Here is a 23841-nt window from a genome sequence, read left to right on the forward strand (position 1 = left end):
ATTAACCGTTATTTACCCGCTACCATTTCGTTATCCGACAACTACAATGAGTAAGGGTAAGATACGTGTAAGACAATTTGTAACGAGTAAGAGTAAAATACAGATAAGGATAATTTGTGACGGGTACGAATATGAAAATGCTTCCACCCAACTTTTACCGTACCCATTAACACCTCTACTTGTCGGTTACATGGGGACTTTCTTAATGTAAATTATATATATCGCTCAATTTTATTTATGTTATACAGTTTACACAAATTATTTTTGAGGAAGAATAGCTAGGGATCTATATATGTCATGTTCATATTTGTTTTATTACTCCAACCGGTAAAAAACAAAGTTCAGGTTTTGAACTAAAACATGTTTACAAGAAAATTAAATTTGCTCAAAACATTGGAGCCCTAAAAAAGAAAGGAAAAAAGAACAAACAGCAAATAGGAATGGAAAAGAAATGAAAAAAAAACAGAAACCAAAACACTCAGAAGTAACAGGAAATAAACTAAAAGAAATAAACAAATAGTTTAATATCCAGCATCTCTTATTTAGATTTCAAATCTGCAACCTCTCATAAAAAACATCATCTCTGTCACTAGATAAAAAACTTGACAAGAGACATACACTTGTCTTTGTTTTCTCATTTTGCAGTTGTCTTTTGTTTGGATGGTAGCACTTCTCTTTGATTTTAAAACGAATGAGACGTGTAGGATTGAAATTTCTCTTTGACATAGCTGCTTATCAGCCTATCATAACACATGCTTATCTGTATCTCTCATGAAGCTAGAGCTATCTACTTCCCCTGTAAATAAGAAAAAAAAAAAATTAATTAGTCAAGTATGAGTTTCAGATGAAGTTCCATAGATTGTTCTACTTATGATAAGTCGTCCCCTGTACACAAATACAACCTCGCTTAGTAATCACTTCAGTTTCCAATCTATTATTAATTTTTTTATTTCCTTACTAATGTGAGAACAAACCTTCAACAGATTTCTTGGGGCGACAATTTCCCAATTTTTCTTATTTTTAGTAATCCGAATATTACTTTTTAAATAAAAGTTTAAGATGCCGTACTTTTCGATGTACTATAAGGACATAGCATTGATTTGGTAAACACTAAGGAGGACAATTAAGAGGTGGACCGTGGACTTGAGACATTTTTCTTTTATTTTGTTACTGTTAGCAGATTTTTTGGAACGACATGTACGGTACTCATCAGCATATGTACTGATCTTTTTTACTTTAATATAAAAGAAACTTTGACTTTAATACGACTTCCATCTATAAATACGCAACTTGCACACATCTTTTCTTCCAAAAACACACAAACAGAGCAGCCTCTGTTAAGGTTTTCACAGAGAGAGCGGGAGAAGAAAATGGAGGGGATAGGGAACTGGAGAGGTAACCCAGTGGATTCAAGAAAGCATGGAGGGATTAGAGCTACATTGTTTCTCTACAGTAAGTAAGAATGCATTTTTTTATCTGATATTTATTAATCACATTTTTCAGTCTCTGTTATTATTAATAAAAGGAAAAAGAAAAAAATTAACATCTTTGCTCCCACAAATTAAGAAAATTTAAGTGGCATTATAAGTTTGCTGCATAAACATCTATTTATTTTTCTTATTTTGTGTATAATTTTGTATTGACTGAGAAATTTGGGTGTATGCAGCTTTGGTGGTGGTGAGAAGCAGTATTAATGCTGCAAATACAAATCTTGTCGGGTTTTTTCGTTCAACTCATAACATGAGCATTGCGCGTAGTGTTATCCTAAGCACAAATTTTGGTGGTGCCACATGGATGTTGTCCATATTAGGTGCTTTCGTCGCTGATTCATATATCAAGCGCTTCAAAGTCATTCTCTTCTTCGGTCCATTTGAGATACTGGTACATCCTTTATTCAATTTCTTATGTGTGCTCTCTCACTCTTACATATAATTAGCAAAAAATTTCAGTTCAGAAATTGAGATAATTAATTCTCACATTAACATGCTAATGTTATGAACTATAATATATATGAAGGGATATACTTTGCTTGCACTACAAGTGCACATCCACTCGTTCCACCTCCCTCCATGTAACTTAAATCAAAATCAGAATTCGGACTGCGAATCTTTGCATGGATGGAGAGCTTTACTGCTTTACCTTGGCCTCTTCATGATAGCGCTAGGAGAGGGCTTCATGCGCGCCGCCACGCCGGGATTTGGTGGCGACCAATTCGATTCTGACGATCCATCAGAGTCAAAGCTCAGAATAAGGTTCTTTGACTTTGCAGCCATGGCAACTTGCTTTGGAGCATTTCTTGGTTTAGTACTCGTGGTATGGGTTCAGATTTTCAAGGGCTGGGATTTGGGACTAGGTGTGTGCGCACTGTTTATTCTGGCCGGGCTGATAGTAGCAGCCGTTGGATTTCCCGTCTACCGCAACAAAAGGCCTTGTGGCAGTCCATTGACTCGTATAGTGCAGGTACCTATTTTGTAATGCATGACATCAATTAGACACATCTAGCATGATATTTCATGTATTTTCTCTTTTGAATTTTAGTTTTTTCTCTCTCTTTGTTTTTTTTTTTTTACTCGTATAGTGCAGGTACCGTAATTTGGATAAAGCGTTCTGTATTGTGTATATATATAATCATATCTTTGTTCTTGAACGAAAACTGTATCCATTTTACAAAATGAAAGTGCTAAATTATTATTGTATATTTTAATAAGCAATTTATGTCAACCTGACAAAAAGTACTGTTTTGAATTTTAGGTTTTCGTGGTGGCGTTGAAAAAGAGAAAAATTCATGTGTCGCCTGAGAATTTAGAAGATCCTCAAATTATTAAGGACTTGAGAGATGATATAACAAGTTTAGAAGTGCTTCCTCGCACAAAAGATCTTAGGTAAATTTTTTATTTTCAAGGACAGTCTTTTACTCAAAATTTTCAAGGACAAAGTAAAATCACTTGTATGTCCTCTTTACTATATATTTTGCTGATATTCACAATTAATCCTAAAAATTTCTTTGCAGGTTTCTCGATAAAGCGTCAATGTACACAGGTGACACTGACGCTTGGTCGTACTGCGACATTTCTCAAGTCGAGGAGGCAAAAATCTTTGTAAAGATGCTCCCAATATTCTTCAGCTCAATTTTTTGTTTCTTGCCTTTTTCCTTCTTCTTCACACTAACTGCACCGGCAGCCTCCACTATGAACACAAAACTAATGGGCGTCAAAATTGCTCCTGCATCACTCTACGCAGTTGCAGTAGTCATTCAATTTGTTGTACTTGTAATTTACAACCGTTTTATTGTACCGATAATGCAAAGGTATACAAGCAACAAATACTACAGTACCACATCACCTTTGGTACGTGCCGGTGTAGGTTTTGTATTTGCCATGCTTGGTACCGGTGTGGCGGCATTAGTAGAGAGGAAAAGGAGGATGGCAGAGGATCCAAAGGATTTATCTTTTATTTGGTCATTACCGCAATTTATTTGTGTCGGTCTCATGGAAATACTTTCATTTGTCGGGCTAATGGAGTTCTTCAGCAATCAATTGCCAGTGCAGTTGAAATCTCTAAGCTCATCAATGGTGTTTTGTATTGTCGGCATGGCTATCTGGCTTGATGGTGCACTTGTCGCCGTCATAGGCAGAGTTACAAGACATGGAGATAAGGATAATGGATGGTTGGATGGCATGGGTTTTGAGTCTACTAGACTTGATCTCTTCTATGCGTTCTCAACTGCTCTTGAATTTCTCTGTTTTTTTATTTTTGTATTTTGTGCAAGGAGATACTTATTAAGGCAAAGGTCTCAGTAACTATAGATTTGATACCGCATAGAGAGTGTATATAATAGGAATAACATGTTTGTATCTGTATTTTTTTGTCGGTATAATTAACCGTCGAGTATTTGGTCAATGGAAGACTTATTGTTTAACAACAAAAAAACAAATAACAAATAAATGCAAACAAGAAAACAATGATGAAAATTGGCCTTAAATTATTTCCTCAAATTTGAGAGGGGTTCGAATTTACGAAAGGCAATTTTGAGGAAATAATTTAAGGCCATTTCCTGTACATAACTCGGGTGAACTGGGTAATCTCAAACCATGCATGATGATAAAAGTGATGCACGTATATTTTCAATTCATACAACAATGATAAAGTTGGCAAACAAGACACTGAAAGAAGTAGAAAGTTCACATATTTACGATACATATGAAGTTATAAACCAATAAGAAAATTAGTTTGCGCACAAAATATGAGAACCAATAAATTAATAGTGATACGGGCTATCTGGGGATAGTGGGCCGTATGCTAAAATGGGCTTAGATTAGGCTTGTCCTGCTTGGAATCGCAGGTCGAGTAGTGGTTGTGCTTGGGAGATCTGAGGACGATCTCTGATCTCGGAAGTCGCAGGGGGCTTCGGAGACTGAGGGAAGATCTCGAAAATGATTTAACTCTAACATGTCTCATTCCCGAGATGATTGTGTGTGTGTAAGCTGTAGCAGCTTCAAGTTCGCCCTTTTCCTGTAGAAGGAAAGTCCTTATATAGTATGACCTACGTACCGCCTTACCCCTACCAGAGTAAGCCAGAACATGGGTTAGTTATAAGGTCATGTGATCGTGGCCACGTATGATCGTGTAATCGTGGCTGTATGGGCAGCGGCGAGATTGATAGCCGACGTGGCTGCCAGTTATAAGCAGTTATTGACTCAAGGGCGACTTTGGACTTTATGTCCTGAGATGTAGGCTATCTTGACCATAGCTGAGCCGGTTTATTATGGGCCTCAATCATGGACTTTGCATTGTGTCCCGGGTTGGCCTCGCAGAACGAGATCCTAATCCCAGCCTTGTTCATGGTCCAGATTGAGGCTATGAGGGCCTTGGGAACACGGGCTTATCAAATAGTTTTCTCTAGAACATATATATTGGTTTTAAGTCCAAGTTCGTTTTCTTCAAGATCCATATAATTGGGGCAATTTGGATTTTATTTTTATCAGCACTCTTTGGATTTAATTATTTTTTCTATCAATATATACAAATTATGTGGATCAACATGAATGTTGTGATAGGATGATAAGCAGTTATCTCTTGATTAGTTTCCACATCACCAATATTCAACTCAGATCGATAACATGATTAAATTAATTACAATGAATTGTGCAGGCTTTGGGTAAGTAATGGCATATATAATAGAAAATTGTTTGGTCAAAGCAATTGATGATAAGCACATAAGATTTTTCTAGGTGATTTTTATTTTATTAGAGTAATTCTAATATACGACAAACTTTAATGTACATATGTTTGATATTCTTAAAAAATAAATTCAAAATTTTAAAATTTAATATGATGTTTTATTATTAATGAAATAGTGAGTGTATTAAATTTAATTTATTTTGATAGTAACTTGGCATTCCATCCAATAATTTTAAATTTATACTGTCCAACTTAAATAATTAATTACACATCTATTATTTTAAGAATCGGCATTTGGTCGATCTAGTGGGTAAATGGCAATATCTTTCATGTGGAAGATCGTGGGTTTGAAGTCCAGTTAGAGAGTTCTTTATAGTTATTAATTGAAATTTAAAAGTATAGACCTCAATCTTTCTGTCTAAAAAAATAAAAAATAAAAAATCTATCCAATTGAGTTCAAATGACAAATCTAAACCGTTGGAACTAATATACTTCACGGGTGATGCATTTGCAATCTTTTATTTATTACAATAGATTATTGAATAGCTAATTAATATAAGGTAAATTAGCGTTTTTAAAGAAAATAATAATATATATAATTTAGGGCCCTTAGATGTTATTTCAAGTAATAATAGATGACGAAAACAAACATGGCGGCCCACAAAAGCCGCATATTGTAATTAAGGGACCAAAAGCATTGTTATTTAAAAAGGCTGCCAGCTAGAGACTATCAATTTAGAAATTGGAGCAAGTCAACTTATATTTGCTATATTTGTTTTTACTAGCTAAGTGTCCGTCCGTTGCAACGGGATTGAAATATTATTTTGATTACTTTCTTTAGATGTGATTAATATTTATTTGATTTTGTCATAATGTATTAATTAATAATGAGAGAAACAAAAATCAATAAATTGTTAATAGATGAAAACACAAACAACCACATCAAACAGGCCACGGAAGATCCGGGAATGTATCCTCTGAGATATCTCAACTTTTGCGTAACTTTTGCGTATCCGGTGAGATATTCCAACTTTTGCGTGACGCGTGTCCGGTGCCTATTCGAGGTGATGTAGAGGGTCAGTATTATGTGTGTTTTGAGATTCGTGCGGAGCGTATTTAAATGGTTGGGATTTTCCATTATGTCACGCTAAGTTTGAGATATCTCAGAGGATACGAATTCGTGGAGAGAAGGAAAACGCGTCGAGTGCGTGGAAAGAAGGGAAAACGCATGGAGAATTAACTGCAATTACTATGCGGCGTTTCATGTAATGGATATGGTTTTAATTAAATTTAGATTTTTACACGCTTGACAACATTAAACAGATGTATAAAATCAGAACTATTTATTAAAGACTGAGATTAAGATCTATTTTGATGAGTGGCTGAGATTTATACAATCAACGGCTCAGATTTTCTCTAGACAAATAGAGGATTGGGTTCTAAAAAAATTAGCATGCTATTTAGTTGGGAGGATATGAAAGTCTTGTACTATATACGTACGTCCTATTTTGTTCCTTCTGGCATGATCTTGGATCTGTTAGTCAATTGATGTTTTGTCGTCATTTGGAAAGTAAAATAATATTGAAATATACAATTAACCAAATCCATGTGGGCTTCCAGGAAAGAGACATGACAAAGTCAACGAGAACTCAGTATCACCAAATGATCTGCAAATTAATTAATGGTGCCAATCTGGCGATATGACTAGTGTATTGTGACTGTAGCGAACTGTGTTTTAATGTATTGTGTTTAAATGTATTTGGAGCAAAATCGTGCCGTTAGATGAACATAATATGTTTAACGGTACGGTCCAATTTAGTACAACTTATTAATTGAACCTGTCGTGCCGGTACTTATACATATTGTGCTTTTTTTTTTTTTTTTTTATATTTAGCTAATTTATTATTTTAAAATGTGTGCTAATCTCCAAAAAAAACTAGAAAAATTTCCAGAAAATCAGAAATAAATTCAATTACATTTATATTAACGTAAGTTTCATTTTTTTAAAGATATATTTTTTTTTTGATGGTTAGTTGGCAAATGCTAAACTAATAAATATATTTATAAAAGAGTTGATTACATATCTAGCACTATACACGGTATTTTGCCCTGTTTTCCTCCCCCTGACCCTCTTCTCTCATTAACTATTTGTCAAAATTTGCTTGTAACATTATACTATAGGTGCTTCCATGCCCTCTATCCCTGACCCCTCTGCTATCTAAGCTCATTTTACAAAATTTAAGAAAGTTGTGTCCAATCATTAACTTCTAGTGATGCGCTCGCAATGACCAAACCAGGTGGTCTTCTCTTGTCTGTAAAAATCCTCTTGTTTCTTTCCCGCCAAATACCCCATGCCCCTGCCGCCCATGCCGTATCCCACGAGCGCTTTGCCTGTCCATGTAGTGAGGATCTGATGCATAGCCAAATATCAGCCAACATCATGTCTCGATGAGGCCTATATTTATAGTATATTTGTTTTGGTATAATTTGAGAAAACATTTGTTAGTAAAGAAATTTAAAATTCTGAAAATGCATGCCTTAAAAAATATAAAATAATTAAATTCAAGTTTTAGTTTTAGTAAATATAATTTTTATTTCACTGTATTTTCTCTTGATGCACGAATTTTATTCACTTTTTCATTTTTTTTCCCATTTAGAAAAAATCTTATTAACTGTTCAAACATCTCTCAAAATTTGCTAACTCGAATTTTTCCCTCCTTTTTAATATCTATGTCTAGACGTGCTATGTCAGAACTTAAACCTGCCGTATCATATCTGTGTTTAGACATGCTATATTTAGCAGTGCAGATTTCAATTATAGAATTTGAATACAACACAGTTAAGAACACATACATATACATCTTGACAGTTGACACAGCACTTTTAACAAGGCATGCCATGTCTTTAGCCGTACATGGTACATATATATCGGCACGTATGCCCGACATGCCGTGGTTTTGCAATACACTAAATGTGACTAGTGTGCGACTCGACATACACACGTGTATTTATATATATATACTCAAACATATTAGTTGAAATTAACACTTTTGTTCCGAGTTTATGATGTTGATCAGTAAGAATATTTGGTAGATTTCCTTTTTAAATAAGTTTATCTCAGCCCTTAAAGTCCAAATTAAGGGCTTTTGTTACGCTGTCAGTTCGTTATTGTATTGTTTTTGTCGCAATCAGGCGCAAAAATGGGAACGCCCTGGAATCTTCGTATATAATAACTTATCATAAGTCAATGTTAAGCCACGGAAGAAACACTGGGATGATTTGGTATTATCACATACTCACGTGGCTGAATGTACATCAGTCGTACATGCCTCATATAATAATACTAATTTTCTGAAAATTGCACTCAGCACTCTACAAATTAATATTGCTAATAAAATATATATATAAGGACAATATTTTATCGTTATCATATAACTGCTATTGTTATTATAATAAACTGAATTGGTTTGGCTCTTCTTTATTTTTCCTAAATGGTGGTTTACTGGTTTATATAACTTCAGAACTAGATAATATATTGTTCTCTTCAACGCTGATTAATTTGAGACGCTTTCATAGTAATTTTGTGCTATTGTGATATTTTAGCCCTTCATTATTGTTCTTTTTAGTTTAGCACTAGTTTGAGAATCAAATATTTTTATGCCTAGCTAGTTGTTTGATAGTTAACCTAGCTTGCACACCAATTCATGTGACTGGCCTAAATCCGTACTCCTATAATCTGAATATTGAATAACTAATTATTTTACTGTTTTTTTTCCGATTAGAGTCCGTTCAAAAGTCTTTTGCATTAAAATTTCCAGCTGTTGGCTCTTTTGTCAACAATTGTCCATGTTCATCGTTAGTTCAAGAAGCATATATTATTTAACTAACATAATTAAGCAATAATACATGTAAGCTTACTTAATTTTCTATTATTATTGGATATTACATGTTAGGTTAATTTGGATGTTTGGGGACCAAATTTTACATTTTTTGGAATTTTTTTACTATTTCTTTAGATTTATTGAAAATCGCTGTTTTCAGCAAATCTGGACCATAAAAAAACAGCGATTTTCAATAAATCTAAAGAAATAGTAAAAAAATTCCAAAAAATATAAAATTTGGTCCCCAAACACATATTAATATGGAGAACAAGATGGACGGTTCGGATCGACCGTTAGAATTTTGAAAAGTCAAAATCCAAGGCGTTGCATGGAGGGGCTCTATGCTATGCATAGCATGCTAGCATATTCCTATATATATATATATATATTGGGTCTTGAAAGCACATCATTAAATTGTAGGAGAAAATGGGGGGAATGGGAGGGTAGGACAAATAACTGTTTAATTTTATACGCTTATAACTAGGTCTGCTAAACGAGCCGGGTCAGCTCATGGGCTTTGAGCTAGGCTCTTGAATGTGCTGAATTGAGCTGGGTTCAATTCGAGTTGAGTCCAAACTCAGCTCGAACTCGAAATATAACATCCTTTTCCTAATCGATCCGATCTGAGCCGGGCCGTCCATTGAGTCGAACCATCGCTTCGTTTCTTTTCCTTCGCTTTCCTTCGCTTCGTCGCTCTCTCGCTCGGTTGCTCTCCAGTTTCCATCTCCTCTCTCACTCCGTAGCTCTCCAATTTCCATCTTCTTGGAAGCACATGGGCAAGGACAAGCCGGAGGTCGTACAACCGTACATTCGTGTACTCACGAGTCACAACTCATCATAACTTCTTTCTTTGACTTCTTCGATACAAAGGAACAGATATATATAAGATTCAGATTTTTTTTATTTAGAAATAAAAATATGCAAATTTTACAAATTACTCTACTTTCCTAAATTTTCAAACAAAATATCCCTTCTCTAAAATAATTAACAAAATATCCTTATGGATCCCCATTTCTCTCTTCTTCTCCCTCTCTCTCCTCCTCCCTCCTATTTACTCTCATAAAATTTTAGCACTTTCTCTCTTATTGAACTTTAATGAGCGCATAATAGACAACAAATATTTTATAAACATGCAACAAATTTTCAATTAAATAATTAATATATATTATCAAATATATGTTTTTTTTAATTAGGCAACAACCAATGCCAATCAAGATAAAAATATATAAATTGCAAATCATAAATTACTATACCAACAAAATAAAAGAATACAAAACATAAAACATGATTATAAATTGTAAATTATAAATTTAACGATTTATGTAACCTTCTATGTCCAATATTGTATGAGTTGTCAAAATTCCTGCAATAAAAAAAATACAAAAGTAATAAAATAAAGTGAACAACCTTACATTAAAAAAAAGTAATCAAGTAGCAGTTTAGGTGGTGACATATCGGGGTCAAAAATAGAAGCCGATATTCTCGCTTCAAATGTTTCTTCCACCGATTCACGATGAGGAGATGTCATTTTTTAAACCTATTCCAAAAAATAAAAACAGAACTAAAAACAGAAATTAAAAAATAGAAATTAAAAAAACAGAAATTAAAAAAACAGAAATTAAAACAGAAATTAAAACAGAAATTAATAAACAGAATTTAAAAAACAGAAATAAAACAGAATTTTAAAAATAGAAATTAAAAAACAGAATTTAAAAAACAGAAATAAAAACAGAATTTTAAAAACAGAAATTAAAAAACAGAATTTAAAAAACAGAAATTGAAAAATATAATTTAAAAAACAGAAATTATAAACAGAAAAATAAATCTAATCTATTTAAAAACAAATCTAACATTTTCAAAAATAAATCTAACCTATTCAAAATAAATCTTACATTCTCAAAAATAAATCTAATCTATTTAAAAATAAATCTAACATTTTCAAAAATAAATCTAACCTATTCAAAATAAATCTAACATGTTTAAAAATAAATCTAACATATTTTTTTAACCTATTAAAAATAAATCCGAATTTGAAAAATAAATTCTAACCTATTCAAAACAAATCTAATTACTTCACATATTCACAAAAATAATTCTAACACATTTTTTAACCTAATAAAAATAAATCCGAATTTGAAAAATAAAATCTAACATATTCAAAACAAATCTAATTACTTCACATATTCACAAAAATAATTCTAACACATTTTTTTAACCTAATAAAAATAAATCCGAATTTGAAAAATAAAATCTAACATATTCAAAACAAATCTAATTACTTCACATATTCAAAAAAATAATTCTAACACATTTTTTTAACCTATTAAAAATAAATCCGAATTTCAAAAATAAAATCTAACATATTCAAAACAAATCTAATTACTTCACATATTCAAAAAAATAAATCTAACATATTTTTTTAACCTATTAAAAATAAATTCGAATTTCAAAAATAAAATCTAACATATTCAAAACAAATATTACTTCACATCTAACAAATCTAACATAAACTAAATAAATCTAACATATTCAATAAATCTAACAAATCTAACATAAAATAAATCTAACAAATCTAATTACTTTACAAATCTAACATAAAACAAAGCTAACAAATCTAATTACTTAACAAATTTAACAAATCTAACAAATCTAATTACTTAACATTCAATAAATCTAACTTAAACTAAATTTACTCTACAAAAATAAATTAATTTAACATGAAATAAATGTAACCAATTTCGCGGATAAATCTTGCGGGAGATGTCGAACTTCGTAATTTCGATACCTTCGTAATTCCGTTTGCGGATTTGTAGAATGAATTAAATTTACAACTATATTTTTTTTAAACAATAAATTTAAAAATTGAGAATAATAAAATTTGAGAATTGAGATTGAGAGAATGAGAGATTGAGAGATTGAGAGATTGAGAGAATGAGAAAATTAGAGTGAATTTTTTGAGAGGAAGAGGGATGTATTTAAAGAAAATATTGGAGGGGGAATAAAATTTGAAATTAAAAAAAAAAGGGATGGGACGGATTGGGCCTGGCCAGTCCGGGTTTGACTTGACCGGTCCGGGCCCTGGTGAGTTGAACTGGGTGGGGGGTGGGAAGGGAAATTTGAAAAAAAATCAAATTAAAAAAAAGAGGGTAAACGGATAGGGTATGGGTACCTCGGGTAAACCGGGATGGGTAAACGGGTAGGGTACGGGTGGCGGGTACAATGGGCTGGTACGAGTATTGGCGGGTACGGGTATGGGCGGGTTTTTTTTTCAAAAAAGGTGGGTCTGGCCCGTCTCATACCCGTACCCATGTACCTGTTTACCTGTTTATATCTGGCCTTGGGTATGAGTACCCCGGGCAGCGGATACGGGCAGACCAAGTTTGAGTAACCCATTACAAATTTTAGCAAACCACTGGTCTAGTAGTTTATGTTTAGCCATTTCTCTCACCCATTGACTTTCTATTATGCAGCAAATAAAAAGTACTGTTTGTACTTTGTAGTGTAAGATAATATAAATCATGAGATCCGACAGATCCACCGAGATATTCATCGTAGATTCCAAATCGATATGTGCATATGCAGTTGATTTCACAAAACCTGTCACACAGGTATGATAATTATTTTCATTTTGATGTGAGAATGTGTGGTTTTTGTGTTTGAGTTGAAATACAGTCACACCGAGAGCTCTCCATGTTTACGATATTGGCACGATTTGATCTATTTTTCAAAAATTCTTCTAAGGTTTTTTTACAAGTAGAACATAGTTTTTATTTCTAAACAAAAAAAATTCAATCAATATATCATCAAATTCTCAAAAATTGAAATCAGCCAAATTTTAATAAAACTTTTTTTTTAACTTGATTTTAGAAAGTACGTAGAAGATGATTTTTTTTTTTAAAAAAAAAATTACAGAGAATGATAATTCTGAAAATTAAAAAAAATTGAACCAAGAAACTATTTGAATATTTTAATTCTGTGTGTTTTCTTTAAATTTTAACCTCTCAATAATAAATTATTTTTTCTTAATAATTTTAGTTTACGATATTAGGTCATTTTATATTTTGAAAAAAAAAATTTCTTGACGGACCACCATAAATAAATTTGAAATGTTGTCGATATTAAGAGTTAGCTTGCTATTCTACTACTTAATTGATTTATTAGATTAGCAGTTGCTTCGAACTTTCAATTAGCAGTTAATCTCGCCATTTCATCAATTAATAAGAGATGGCAAAACCTAGACCGTCCAATTGGCCTCTTGCAATGATGCACGCCTAAAAATTAGCGCACGCAGTTAAAAAGAGTACTAGTATGGCTTTGCTCCTTGATCACTCAAGGCATTCATACTCCACTTCCAAACTAATATTATTATATTCAGAATAAGTATTTACATTATTGCCAAATAATATTGATATATAGGAAGTTAGTCAAGTTACAATTACATCTAATAATTAAATTATGTGCATGCCATTTACAAAAGTTTCAATTATGTTATCAAAAGTATAGTCAGAGGTCATCAAAGAGATCTTCATTGAGACCTCAGCCCCTGCAAGTATTTTCTTGCCCAAAAGGCAAAATTCAACAAACAAACAAATTCAAGAACAGCTAGCATGCCATAAAAAAGATCAAGCCTCGTGGTATCAAATGTCATTCCATCCAACCACCCTCTTCCATCATTTCCGATTCTGGTAACTCTACTTACGACTGCAACAATCGCTCCATCCAACCATATTGATAGACCTACAATGCAGAACACCATAGAAGAGCCTAGAGATCTAATTCTCTCTGGCAGCTGATTGCTGAAGAACTCCATTAACCCGATAAATGATGTAACTTCCATGAGACCAACAAAAATAAATTGCGGTAGCATCCAAAGAAAAGATAAATCTTTAGGATCTGCTGCCATCCTTCTCTTTCTTTCAACCAATGCAGCAACAATCGTGGCAATCATTGCAAATACAAAGCCTACTCCAGCACGTACCAAGTGAGTAGTAACGGTGCTGTACTTGTTACTGGTACATCTTCCTACTAATGGTGTGATTAGACGGTTATATAGTACAAGGACAATCCATTGAATTAATACTGGCACAGCATAGAGGGCTGCCGGCGCTATCCTGACACCGCCAAGATAAGTATTCATAGTAGAAGCTACCGGAGCAGTAAGGGTGAAGAATAGAGCGAAAGGAAAGTAACAAAATACAGCGCTGAAGAGTATCGGTAACATCTTTAGGAAAGATTTAGTCTCCTCCACTTGAGAAATGGTGCAGTAGGACCATGAATTTGTATCACCAGTGTATATCAATGCTTTATCAAGAAATCTAAATGATAAAGATATGTATCTTGTTAAATGTCAACCATTTCGATTTGTGGACTTATCATGAATACATATATATCAGTTGCAAACTTGCAATTTGACATTTCTCTTTTGTGGTTCTACAAATGACAACTCATATATATGTATATATATATAAAATATTATATATATGTTTGTTACCTTAGATCTTTTGTCCCAGAAAGCATTTCTGCATCACTGGCATCTGCTACAGGAATCTCAGGATCTTCGATGTTCTTCTCAGGCATTACAATCTTTCTCTTCTTGAATGCCACCACAATGACCTAAACAAATTAAGATACTACTTTAGTTCATTTCCCAACTACAACTAATTTATCTATGATATATATGCAGCTATTCAAATGGATTTCCTTTGGAGGACTTACTATTATTTTTGGCTTATATAATTGTATTACTAGCTAGTCTATTAATAGTCAAATCATAGGATCATAAACATACACAAAACAAATTAATCAAACAATCACTTAAGGTTCTAATTTTTCTTAGAAAACAAATAAACATACAGAAATTGTACATACTGCTATAAATATACCTGTAAAATTCGAGTCAGCGGACTTCCACCGGGTAATCTATAGCGATAAAAAGGTGTTCCAGTGGCTCCAATAATCAACCCAGACAGAATAAACAATGCACATACACCTAGACCCAGATTCCACCCCTTAAAACTCTGAACCCACACCACAAGTACCAGTCCAACAGTCGCTCCAAAACAAGTTCCGAATGCAGCAAAGTCAAAGAACCTAATTTTTTGCTTCATCTGAGGCGGGTCATTGGTGTCAAACTGGTCACTGCCAAATGCAGGTGTAGAAGAGCGCATGAAGCCTTCACCAAATGCCACCATGAAGAGGCCAAGGTAAAGCAGCAAGGTTTTCCAACCTTGGAGCGACTCACAGTCTGCGTTAGGGTTTTGTTTTGTGTTGCAGTCAGGGGGGTGGAGCGAGGAGTGGTGCGCTTGGAATGCAAGTAATCCATATCCCTGTGCGTACATGTGATGGATATTATTAATTAGAAAAGTAACACTTGACAATCATAAAGTTTAATTTAGTATAAAATCAAGCGGTCAAAATTAGAAGATTTATAAATTAATTTTAATGCATTAATTTTTTGAATGTCTTTTGACCACTTGCTCTATACAAAACTATTTTAAAATTTGTGTATGTAGACGTATCACTCGTAAAGTAGAATTATTTTAACGGTTTGGATTCGTTCTTTGAAGTTAATTAGATATATTTTAGAATTAAGTTCACAAAGATGCTTAGTGAACATAGGAGCACCCTAGTTCTACTCAAAATATGTGTACAACATTTAAATCAGCTAACAGAAATTTTAGCTAGAAATCTCAAGTCTAGTTAATGGAGTAGTTGATGTAAATCGTAGATAAATGTCTCAATTTCAAATGTTTTTTTTTTCCTAGCTAATATTTAGTTTCGTGCACGTGGTACTAGAACAATTTGGATGATATGTCATAAAGATACGTAGAAAGTTTACCAGGATCTCAAATGGACCAAAGAAAAATATCGCTTTGAATCTGCCAATGTAAGAATCTGCGACAAATGCTCCCAAAATGGATAATATCCACGTGGCACCACCAAAATTCGTGCTGAGAATCACGCTGCGTGCGATGGTCATGTTGTGAGTTGAACGAAAAAATCCGACCAGATTGGTGTTTGCTGCATTTATGCTGCTCCTAACTATCACCAACACTGCATCAATGCATATGTAAAATTAATTAATATATTGAAAATGCTTACGTTGTCACTTATCATAATCATATGAAAGTTTACTATAAATGAGAAATATTTACTTTAGTATACATACAAGCAATGGTAATGGTTTGCTTAGTTAGTGATGAGCTTTAAACTTCAAGAAATATTTCGAATATTATTTTTCAACAAAACTTCGTCGTTTTGATTTCAAATTTTATATTAATTTTCTTTTATTCGGAAAAATTGTGGCATCAATTTTTATGTAGCCAAAATACAATCAAAGACAATGCACAACCGATGCACATATATTTTCACTTCCACAAGTTGAAATACAATATCAGTAGGGGTGCTTACAGTAGAGAAATAGAGTTGCTCTGACCCCTCCATGCCTCTTTGGATTTACTTGGTTTCCTCTCCAATCGACCATTGTCTCCATTCTCTCTCTCGGTCTCTCTCACTCTCTTTATTTCAAGATCTCGCGGAAAAATGTATAACAGCTTAATAGCAGTTGCTATGCTTTTTCTCTCTCTATTTTCCTGCGTTTGATTTGAGTAACTTTGCGCCTAATGGGCTTGCTTATATAGAGAGGAGGTGGTGCATAAAAGTCCAAGTTAATTTTTTTTTATAGCTCCCGTATTTGTCGCTTTTGAATCTTCTCACGAAGATGGTGCACTCAGATTGCGTTAACTACGCAATTTTTTATGGATATGCAGAGTAGATCAACATGTGGATGTCGTGATAGGATGATAAGCAGCCCTGTCTAGATTAACTCCATATCACCAATGTTCAACTCAAATTAAATACAGGACTAAATTAATCATGAAAACAGTATTTAATGAACGAAAGAAAAACTAACAGACATTTTTTTGAAGGTTTTGGATAAGAACTGGAATAATAAATAATTGTTTATTTGGTCAAAGCAGTTGATGATTCGATCATCGTAAATTTTTCTAAGTGATGTTTTATATGAATATGCAATTGCGCATGATTTGAATGGCTATTTGAATTTTCCTTTTCTTGACTAATGAAATAGGATTTTGGTTCTTTTGTGACCCAATTTTTTACCTCATGTTTTTAAATATTTGGATTATTTTGGATTATATAAGTCTTCTATCAATTTAGTTTTTCTTTTTCTCAAGATTTAGTTGCATATTAATATATCTGAGTATATTTACCCAATGGGTATCAACAGAACTCCTTATCCAGCAACTTGACCCATACCTCGTTTATTACGGAAATATATATGAGAACTTTCATATCGTTAGCTTATCAGATAAGAAAATGAAAATAAAATATTTCATTAGTTAATCAGGTTAAAATAATTGATAATACAAAATCATTTATGATATTTTTTTTTAATAATGACAACAAAATTGTTTTAAGCAATTGAGTTTCTATTCTATTATTTATTTATTAAGTTGATGATATTTATTGAAAAAAGATTTGTCGTTATAATACTAATTACCAATTAAAAAGATATTTATTCAACATTCATTTACTTTTTAAAGTTTTCTGATTCTTCTACAAATCTCTCATAAAAAATATGGATATTGAATGCCTCTTAAGTATCATATATTCGATGTTCTAGTACTAATTAAATATTGTAGCTAACTTTTTTTTTTTTTTTTACGATGATATAATTGAATGATCTACACTGAAATTTATAGTCAAAATGTTAATTTGTATACATTAGGGTCAACAATGAAAGATGGTGATGTTTTAAGTAATATTTCTGTAATTGTTTGATATACACAACCTAAAGAGGCATGACGAGGACAAACATGGCGGCCCACAAAACCAACCTATATTGTGCTTTTAATTAACGAACAGAAAAAAAACATTATTCAAAGGCTGGAAATCTGTCAATCCGAAATATTGGCTGCGAAATAATAGAGATCGATCACAGAAAGTCAACATATTCGATCTGTATTTATATAAAAAGGATGTATAGTACTATATTCTATATAAGTACGGCCTCTTTTTGTCTTCTGGCATCTTGGATCTGTTGGTCAATTTAATGTTTGCTTCTGTTAGAAAGTATATAATAACGATAAGATACATATACTTATAATAAAATGCATGTGGGGTGCGAGGAAAGTGAGTCGTGAGAAAAAAAGTCAAAACTTAAAACTCTTAAAAAATTGGAGACCTAGAGCTTCCATTAAACACAAATTTTAAAAACTATAATTTGAGGGAAGGAGAGACCCATCAACAAACTGAAGAAATACAGGAGGATCCGGAAAAGGCTTACGTTAGAGCTTCCATCAAATTCAATTCCATATGATATTTAATCGATTCGAGCTCAATCCATCTTGATATATAAATAAAAACTCCAAAAAATATTTTCCAAACTAAATCTGATCTTGAAGTCAAGCTAATGACACGTCCATTTATCATCTTTATATATAGTGGCAAATTAAATCTGACTAGATTGAGAAGACTGTCAAACTGAAATAATTTGAAACCCAGCCTAGCTAGCTATGTGAAGATCATTAATGATTCAAATTCAAGATAATCTGCATCTGACCTAATTAATCTGATTAAAACCTAATTCAATTACCTGATTAATTAATTGCCACCTCTACTTTTTATTTTTTTTAAAGTACAGGACAAACAAGTCACTTGAATGTAGTTAAGCGGTTGATTTATATATAAATTAATAGATGAGACATACAGCCGAAATATGTGGATCTCAGTTGTCAAGGGCTTTTGTTGTCACTTGTTTATACTTTTGTTGTGACGATCAGGACTAGAAAAATACGCCTACTAGAACCTTCTATGATAAGTACGTAGTAAGTCAACGTAAAGCCACGCAAGCAACACTTGGAAGATCTGGTAAAGGCACATGGCTGAATATATATACATGCCGGATATAATAAACACAAAATTGGTACATCAGTAGAAATTGCACTATATATGTTTTAATTTTATTTGCTAATAATAAAAATAAAATTGGTAAACAAAGTACAAATCCATTTCTCTCCAAATCATTTCAGAAAGAAAACATGAAAATATTCTGCTATACCGTGACTATAAGGTTCCACATAATAGTTCGGTCCGAATCGTTTTTCATTGTTGTTATCTTTATGGTTTAATTCAAGTTTCAACCCCGTTTTAAAACTCTTTTGCAGTAAATTTTGTTATTATAAACCCTTCATTTATATCGTCCATTAGATTTGTCCCTAGCACCTTTTTTCAAGCAATCTTTTTTATTTGGATTTTGACCACCCTTCAGCATTTCTACTTATAGAATGCTTATATATTCATTTTTTTGTTGTTTTATTTTTAGCAGATATTTCTCTCCTCTTAATTGTTTAACACAATCTTGAATTTTCCCTTATAAATGTATATATTAATGTGAAAACTATACAGTTATTGTGTAGATTGATGAATCAAAATATATATATGTGCATTATTATAAACACCTGATCGAGCTTGCAAGTATAAACACATTTTATTTTAGCATAAACTTCAGTTATATATGTTAAAATATTCATCTATTTAATATGTATAAGCACATAACTATTTACTATATACACATGTTATGTTTGTCAAACATAAACATCTACTTTTTAGGTTTCACTTGGCGATGGATGGGTGGAGAGGGAGAACAAGTAGACCATACGAGCACGTCCTCTGTAACCCCACCGCGCTTACGGCTCTATCCCCCACTCAAGCCAACTTGCACTTGCCCGCCCTTCCTTCTCACACCTCGCGACAAACTGACAATACTCCTCATAAAATTCTCTCCTTTCCGAGAGGGGAGACTGAGTACTTGACAATAGAAAAGAGAAATGACTCTAAGGAACAACGCTTCTCTTTGAACTCTTTTTTCATTAGTTGTCAAAGTCCAGTGCCTTCTGTCCGATGGCACCTTGCTTCGACCTGAGCTATGCAACAACGAGATCGCCTTTGCTTAGCATAAACGTTCGTTTATGTAGTATAAAAGTATGTATTTTCAATATAAAGACATGCAGGGGCGGACCCAGGATTTTCGTCAGAGGGGTACAAAAAAATATCGAATCGGGTTTAAATAGCTTATCGGATTTAAACACATTAACTAATTGAGTACTCGATAAAAAAAATAATGTTTTGAGTTATAATTAATATTACAAATCATAATTCAAGAAATTTATTTTGATTTGAACACTAAATTTAACCTGAATTACAAATCAAACATCCAGAGGGGAGCAAAAAAAAATTCAGAAAGGAACAAAATCGATCAGTACCAATAGATTATCACTAAAACTCAAAATTCAAGGGGACAGCTACCCCCCCTCCCCTGTGCTACAGTAGGTCCACCCCTGAAGACATGTTTGTTATAATAAATTGTCCTCTTATAACGAATTTATTATATATAAATTCAAAATCTAACGAGTATTCTTACAATCCAACTACTACAGATTTATATTCTCAAGGAGAAAGGGGTTATAGCGGTTTTGTTGTATATTACAAGTCAGCTACGTACGTACACTGCATTATGGTATGTTGAATTAGTTGTACAATGGATTATGTATCCTTTGCAGATTTTGTCACCTCTCTTATTCTGTAAAACCTCTTAAAAGCATTTACAGTTGTATGTATCTTTTTATAATTTGGGTTAAATTAGTCATTTCAAAATTGGCACATTTTTAATTAATTTTTTTTCTGATAAAATAAGTGATAAAAACTGATGCTTAGATAAATATATATTTAATAAAACTAAATGGTTTTAAACTTCTTAGCCATGTCACCTATACTATCAATAATTCAATGTGCTTCGTTGAACTTCATATTTATTTATCGGAGGGTTCATGTTATCTACTTTTCACTCATTTAAAAATATGTTTGATATGTCTAAGGTGTAATAAATATAAATTTCTAAGCCAATATGATAGATTTTAGAGAGTTGAGTTCACAAAAAGATTTGAAGAACTTAAGAACACACTCTACTCATTTTTAAAGTGATACACTCTTTATATTTTATTTTTAAAAATAAAAATTGAAGATTAAGTTACCCAACTATTTAATATTCACAAAAAATTTCTCTAATCTAAATTTCAAACTAGTGACCTTCTATAAAGAAGGCATTGCCTTTCCTACCAGACCAAAAAATAATTCTCTCTTTAAATTTGTGATTATCATGCAAAGATTTTCATGTTGTTAATTAGTTCTATATTTATTATACAGAGTTTGAATATGTTTCGAAGAAAATATTTATTGTTTCAAATTTGTTACATTAATAATTAAAAAATTATATCATTTTAATTCAATATTGTTTCCGAAACTTTTTTTTTTTAAAGCCGACATATAATAGAAGGATATAATAGAAGGAAATAAATCTGCTGCGATCCTACAGGATCGCAGGGTTCCTGCGATTCTAATCTCAGCCGTTTATATTTTTTGAGATTCGTGCATAAAAACTATCTATTTTTAAGATTTCCACACTTTAATAAATGAAGGGTTTGAAATTGAAATCGTAGGACCTGCGATTCTGTACCCATAATATATAGAAAGGTCGAATTTTTTTTTCTTGCGTTAGTTTAATTGGTTTGCAACCCCGAAGAGTTTCTCTTTTTAATATTAAGTTAACATTTATCGTACGGGATAAGTGATTACTGAATTAATTACCACAAAGCGACAAACTAGAATATAAAATAATATCAGAGAAATCATTTTTCCATTTCTCTTAGTAGATTAATGTTCCCCATGTGCGTATATTAATGGAGAACTGGAATATGCTATTTAGGCTCGGACAGTTCCTCTTCTTAAGCTTTGTTTGGTATTATTGATTGTTTTTTTTTAAACATTTTTGTTTTGACAAAGTAGACAAGCTCAAATAACTCAGATTCATTTATAAACTTCGTCGACTTTGGTTGTAAGTAAAATTCCCGTAGGCATTCATACATAAACTTTTCTAAATCTTAAAAGGCTAGGTAAACATCTTTTCACTCATAGAATTAATATATAATGTCTAAGATGTATATATATATAATATATAATTGATGTCGACTTACCCTAAGAAAAAAGATATATAATTTGTCTTAATTATTAAACCAAATATTCTCACACGAATTGTAAGGGAATATTATATTTATTAGATGAATGCGCATATGCACGATTTCTTCCTATAAAATGAGCAAAATTAGAGTGTGATGTGCTCACCAAGAGATGTTGATGAGCACACCTTCAAAAGACTATCAGATTGACTTAGAATTATGAATCAAAACCGTTGGAATCCATGTATTTCGTGAGTAATGCATGTACATGCAAAAATTTTGAAGTTTCGAATTTATTTAGTGTATGATCAAGCGGTCAAAATAATGAACATTTTATAAATTGTTTTGTAAATTGTTTTATGTATTTATTTTTCATCATATTTTTTACCACTTGACCATGTTCTAAATGAATTCAAAACTTTAAAAAAATTGCATGTACATCCATCATTCATGAAGAACATGAATTTCAACGGTTTAAATTCGTAGTTGGAAGTCAATCCGATAGCTTTTTAAAGATGTGTATGTTCACTAACCGCTCTTGATGAGTACATCACACCCTAATTTTTCTCCTATAAAACAATAAATTGTTAGACAAATGTTGAGTAGAATTACGTTAACATTTCTTGTTTAATTTGAGAGTACTAGTTTGCTATCGTTCTTCTTGTTATATAAACTGAATCTTGCATCTTCCTCATGTTTTTTTAGGATCTTGTCGTTCTGGACCGTAAATTATTGATAGACTTGAAATTTTGACCAAAAAAAATCGATATAGATGTACAGACATATATAAAAATTTGATAAATTTGAAAATCATTTAGTAGTATAGTCTATCATTTTTACAAAAATGAAACTTTAATTTTTTTTAACCGCTCTTTCCAAATGAGACCAATCAATCTTCAAATTGCACCAACATAATCCATCATTTCTTTATTTATTTTTATTTGATAATAATTTGATCGGGTATCACGTACGGTTATCAAAAAAGTTTGTTGTTGATATATAATATAACACATCTCTTTAGATATAGATATTTTAAACAAAAAAAGATAAAATTGTAGGTGTTGATTTAGATATAGATCTAAATTTAGGTATAGATTGTACAAATTAATATAATCTAGATCTTAGTATGCACAACTAATAATTTTGATATCTTCATAATATATTTATGTAATTCGTGTAACACGTGCACACTATATATATATATAATCTAAATTCATGTCTACGCCATTCTATATTTTGCATACTAACTTTAATTGAACTAAACATACCCTCGCTGGATTTTTCGAATAGTAAATATATTATGTCTACAGTACTATAAATTGTAGGGGTTAAAGTCCTAAGTCCTACGTCATTGATCTCGAATCACTGGTCTTATATGATCTAAAGTCTATAATACTACCCCTCAATAATATTTTATAGGTTATGATTTTGATACATGAATCACTAACTTTCATGCGCTCTTATCCAAAATCAGTTCTTCAGATACATTCCACTCCTTTAAGTCATTTCTTACTGCTTCCTCCTAAGTTAATATTGGCCGACAACTTCCTCTTTTTGTATTTTTGATACAGGTTATAATTTCAGTGCGCACCGTTATCTTGAGATGTCTCCTTTGAAAATGCTCAAACCATCTCAAGCGATGTTGAACGAGCTTCTCTTCAGTGCTATTCCAAATCTGTCTCCTCAATACAATTGCGAGGATCAATTTTTCCTGTAGAACCAGAGTTATATCCGTTGATTCATTG

At 32.3% G+C, this 23841-nt stretch overlaps 2 protein-coding genes across 2 annotated transcripts; one reads left to right on the forward strand and one right to left on the reverse strand.

Moving 5' to 3' along the window:
• Positions 1-1343: 1343 nt before the first annotated feature.
• LOC144566527 (protein NRT1/ PTR FAMILY 4.4-like) lies at positions 1344-3807 on the forward strand. Its single transcript, XM_078316564.1, has 5 exons — positions 1344-1452; positions 1667-1881; positions 2017-2460; positions 2752-2882; positions 3011-3807. The coding sequence occupies exons 1-5, from the start codon at positions 1371-1373 to the stop codon at positions 3798-3800; spliced, it is 1662 nt and encodes a 553-aa protein (XP_078172690.1). The 5' UTR covers positions 1344-1370; the 3' UTR covers positions 3801-3807.
• Positions 3808-13494: 9687 nt separating this feature from the next.
• LOC144565969 (protein NRT1/ PTR FAMILY 4.3-like) lies at positions 13495-16639 on the reverse strand. Its single transcript, XM_078315823.1, has 5 exons — positions 16473-16639; positions 15901-16115; positions 14945-15388; positions 14554-14675; positions 13495-14377 (listed from the first exon to the last, which is right to left on the reverse strand). Exons 1-5 carry the CDS (start codon positions 16552-16554, stop codon positions 13588-13590), a joined length of 1653 nt encoding a protein of 550 aa, XP_078171949.1. The 5' UTR covers positions 16555-16639; the 3' UTR covers positions 13495-13587.
• Positions 16640-23841: the final 7202 nt, after the last annotated feature.

The sequence above is a fragment of the Carex rostrata genome, chromosome 15 (genome assembly GCF_964058835.1).
Source record: "Carex rostrata chromosome 15, lpCarRost1.2, whole genome shotgun sequence".
NCBI lineage: Eukaryota > Viridiplantae > Streptophyta > Magnoliopsida > Poales > Cyperaceae > Carex > Carex rostrata.

Excerpts from the sequence above, each read along its gene's own strand:
- LOC144566527 (XM_078316564.1), top strand. The coding sequence starts at position 1,371 with ATGGAGGGGATAGGGAACTGGAGAGGTAACCCAGTGGATTCAAGAAAG. Across the intron at positions 2,461-2,751 it reads CATTGACTCGTATAGTGCAG|GTTTTCGTGGTGGCGTTGAA; the intron begins GTACCTATTTTG and ends TTTGAATTTTAG. Across the intron at positions 2,883-3,010 it reads CCTCGCACAAAAGATCTTAG|GTTTCTCGATAAAGCGTCAA; the intron begins GTAAATTTTTTA and ends ATTTCTTTGCAG.
- LOC144565969 (XM_078315823.1), bottom strand. The coding sequence starts at position 16,554 with ATGGAGACAATGGTCGATTGGAGAGGAAACCAAGTAAATCCAAAGAGG. Across the intron at positions 16,116-16,472 it reads AGCAACTCTATTTCTCTACT|TGTTGGTGATAGTTAGGAGC; the intron begins GTAAGCACCCCT and ends GCATTGATGCAG. Across the intron at positions 15,389-15,900 it reads TTGGTCCATTTGAGATCCTG|GGATATGGATTACTTGCATT; the intron begins GTAAACTTTCTA and ends ATGTACGCACAG.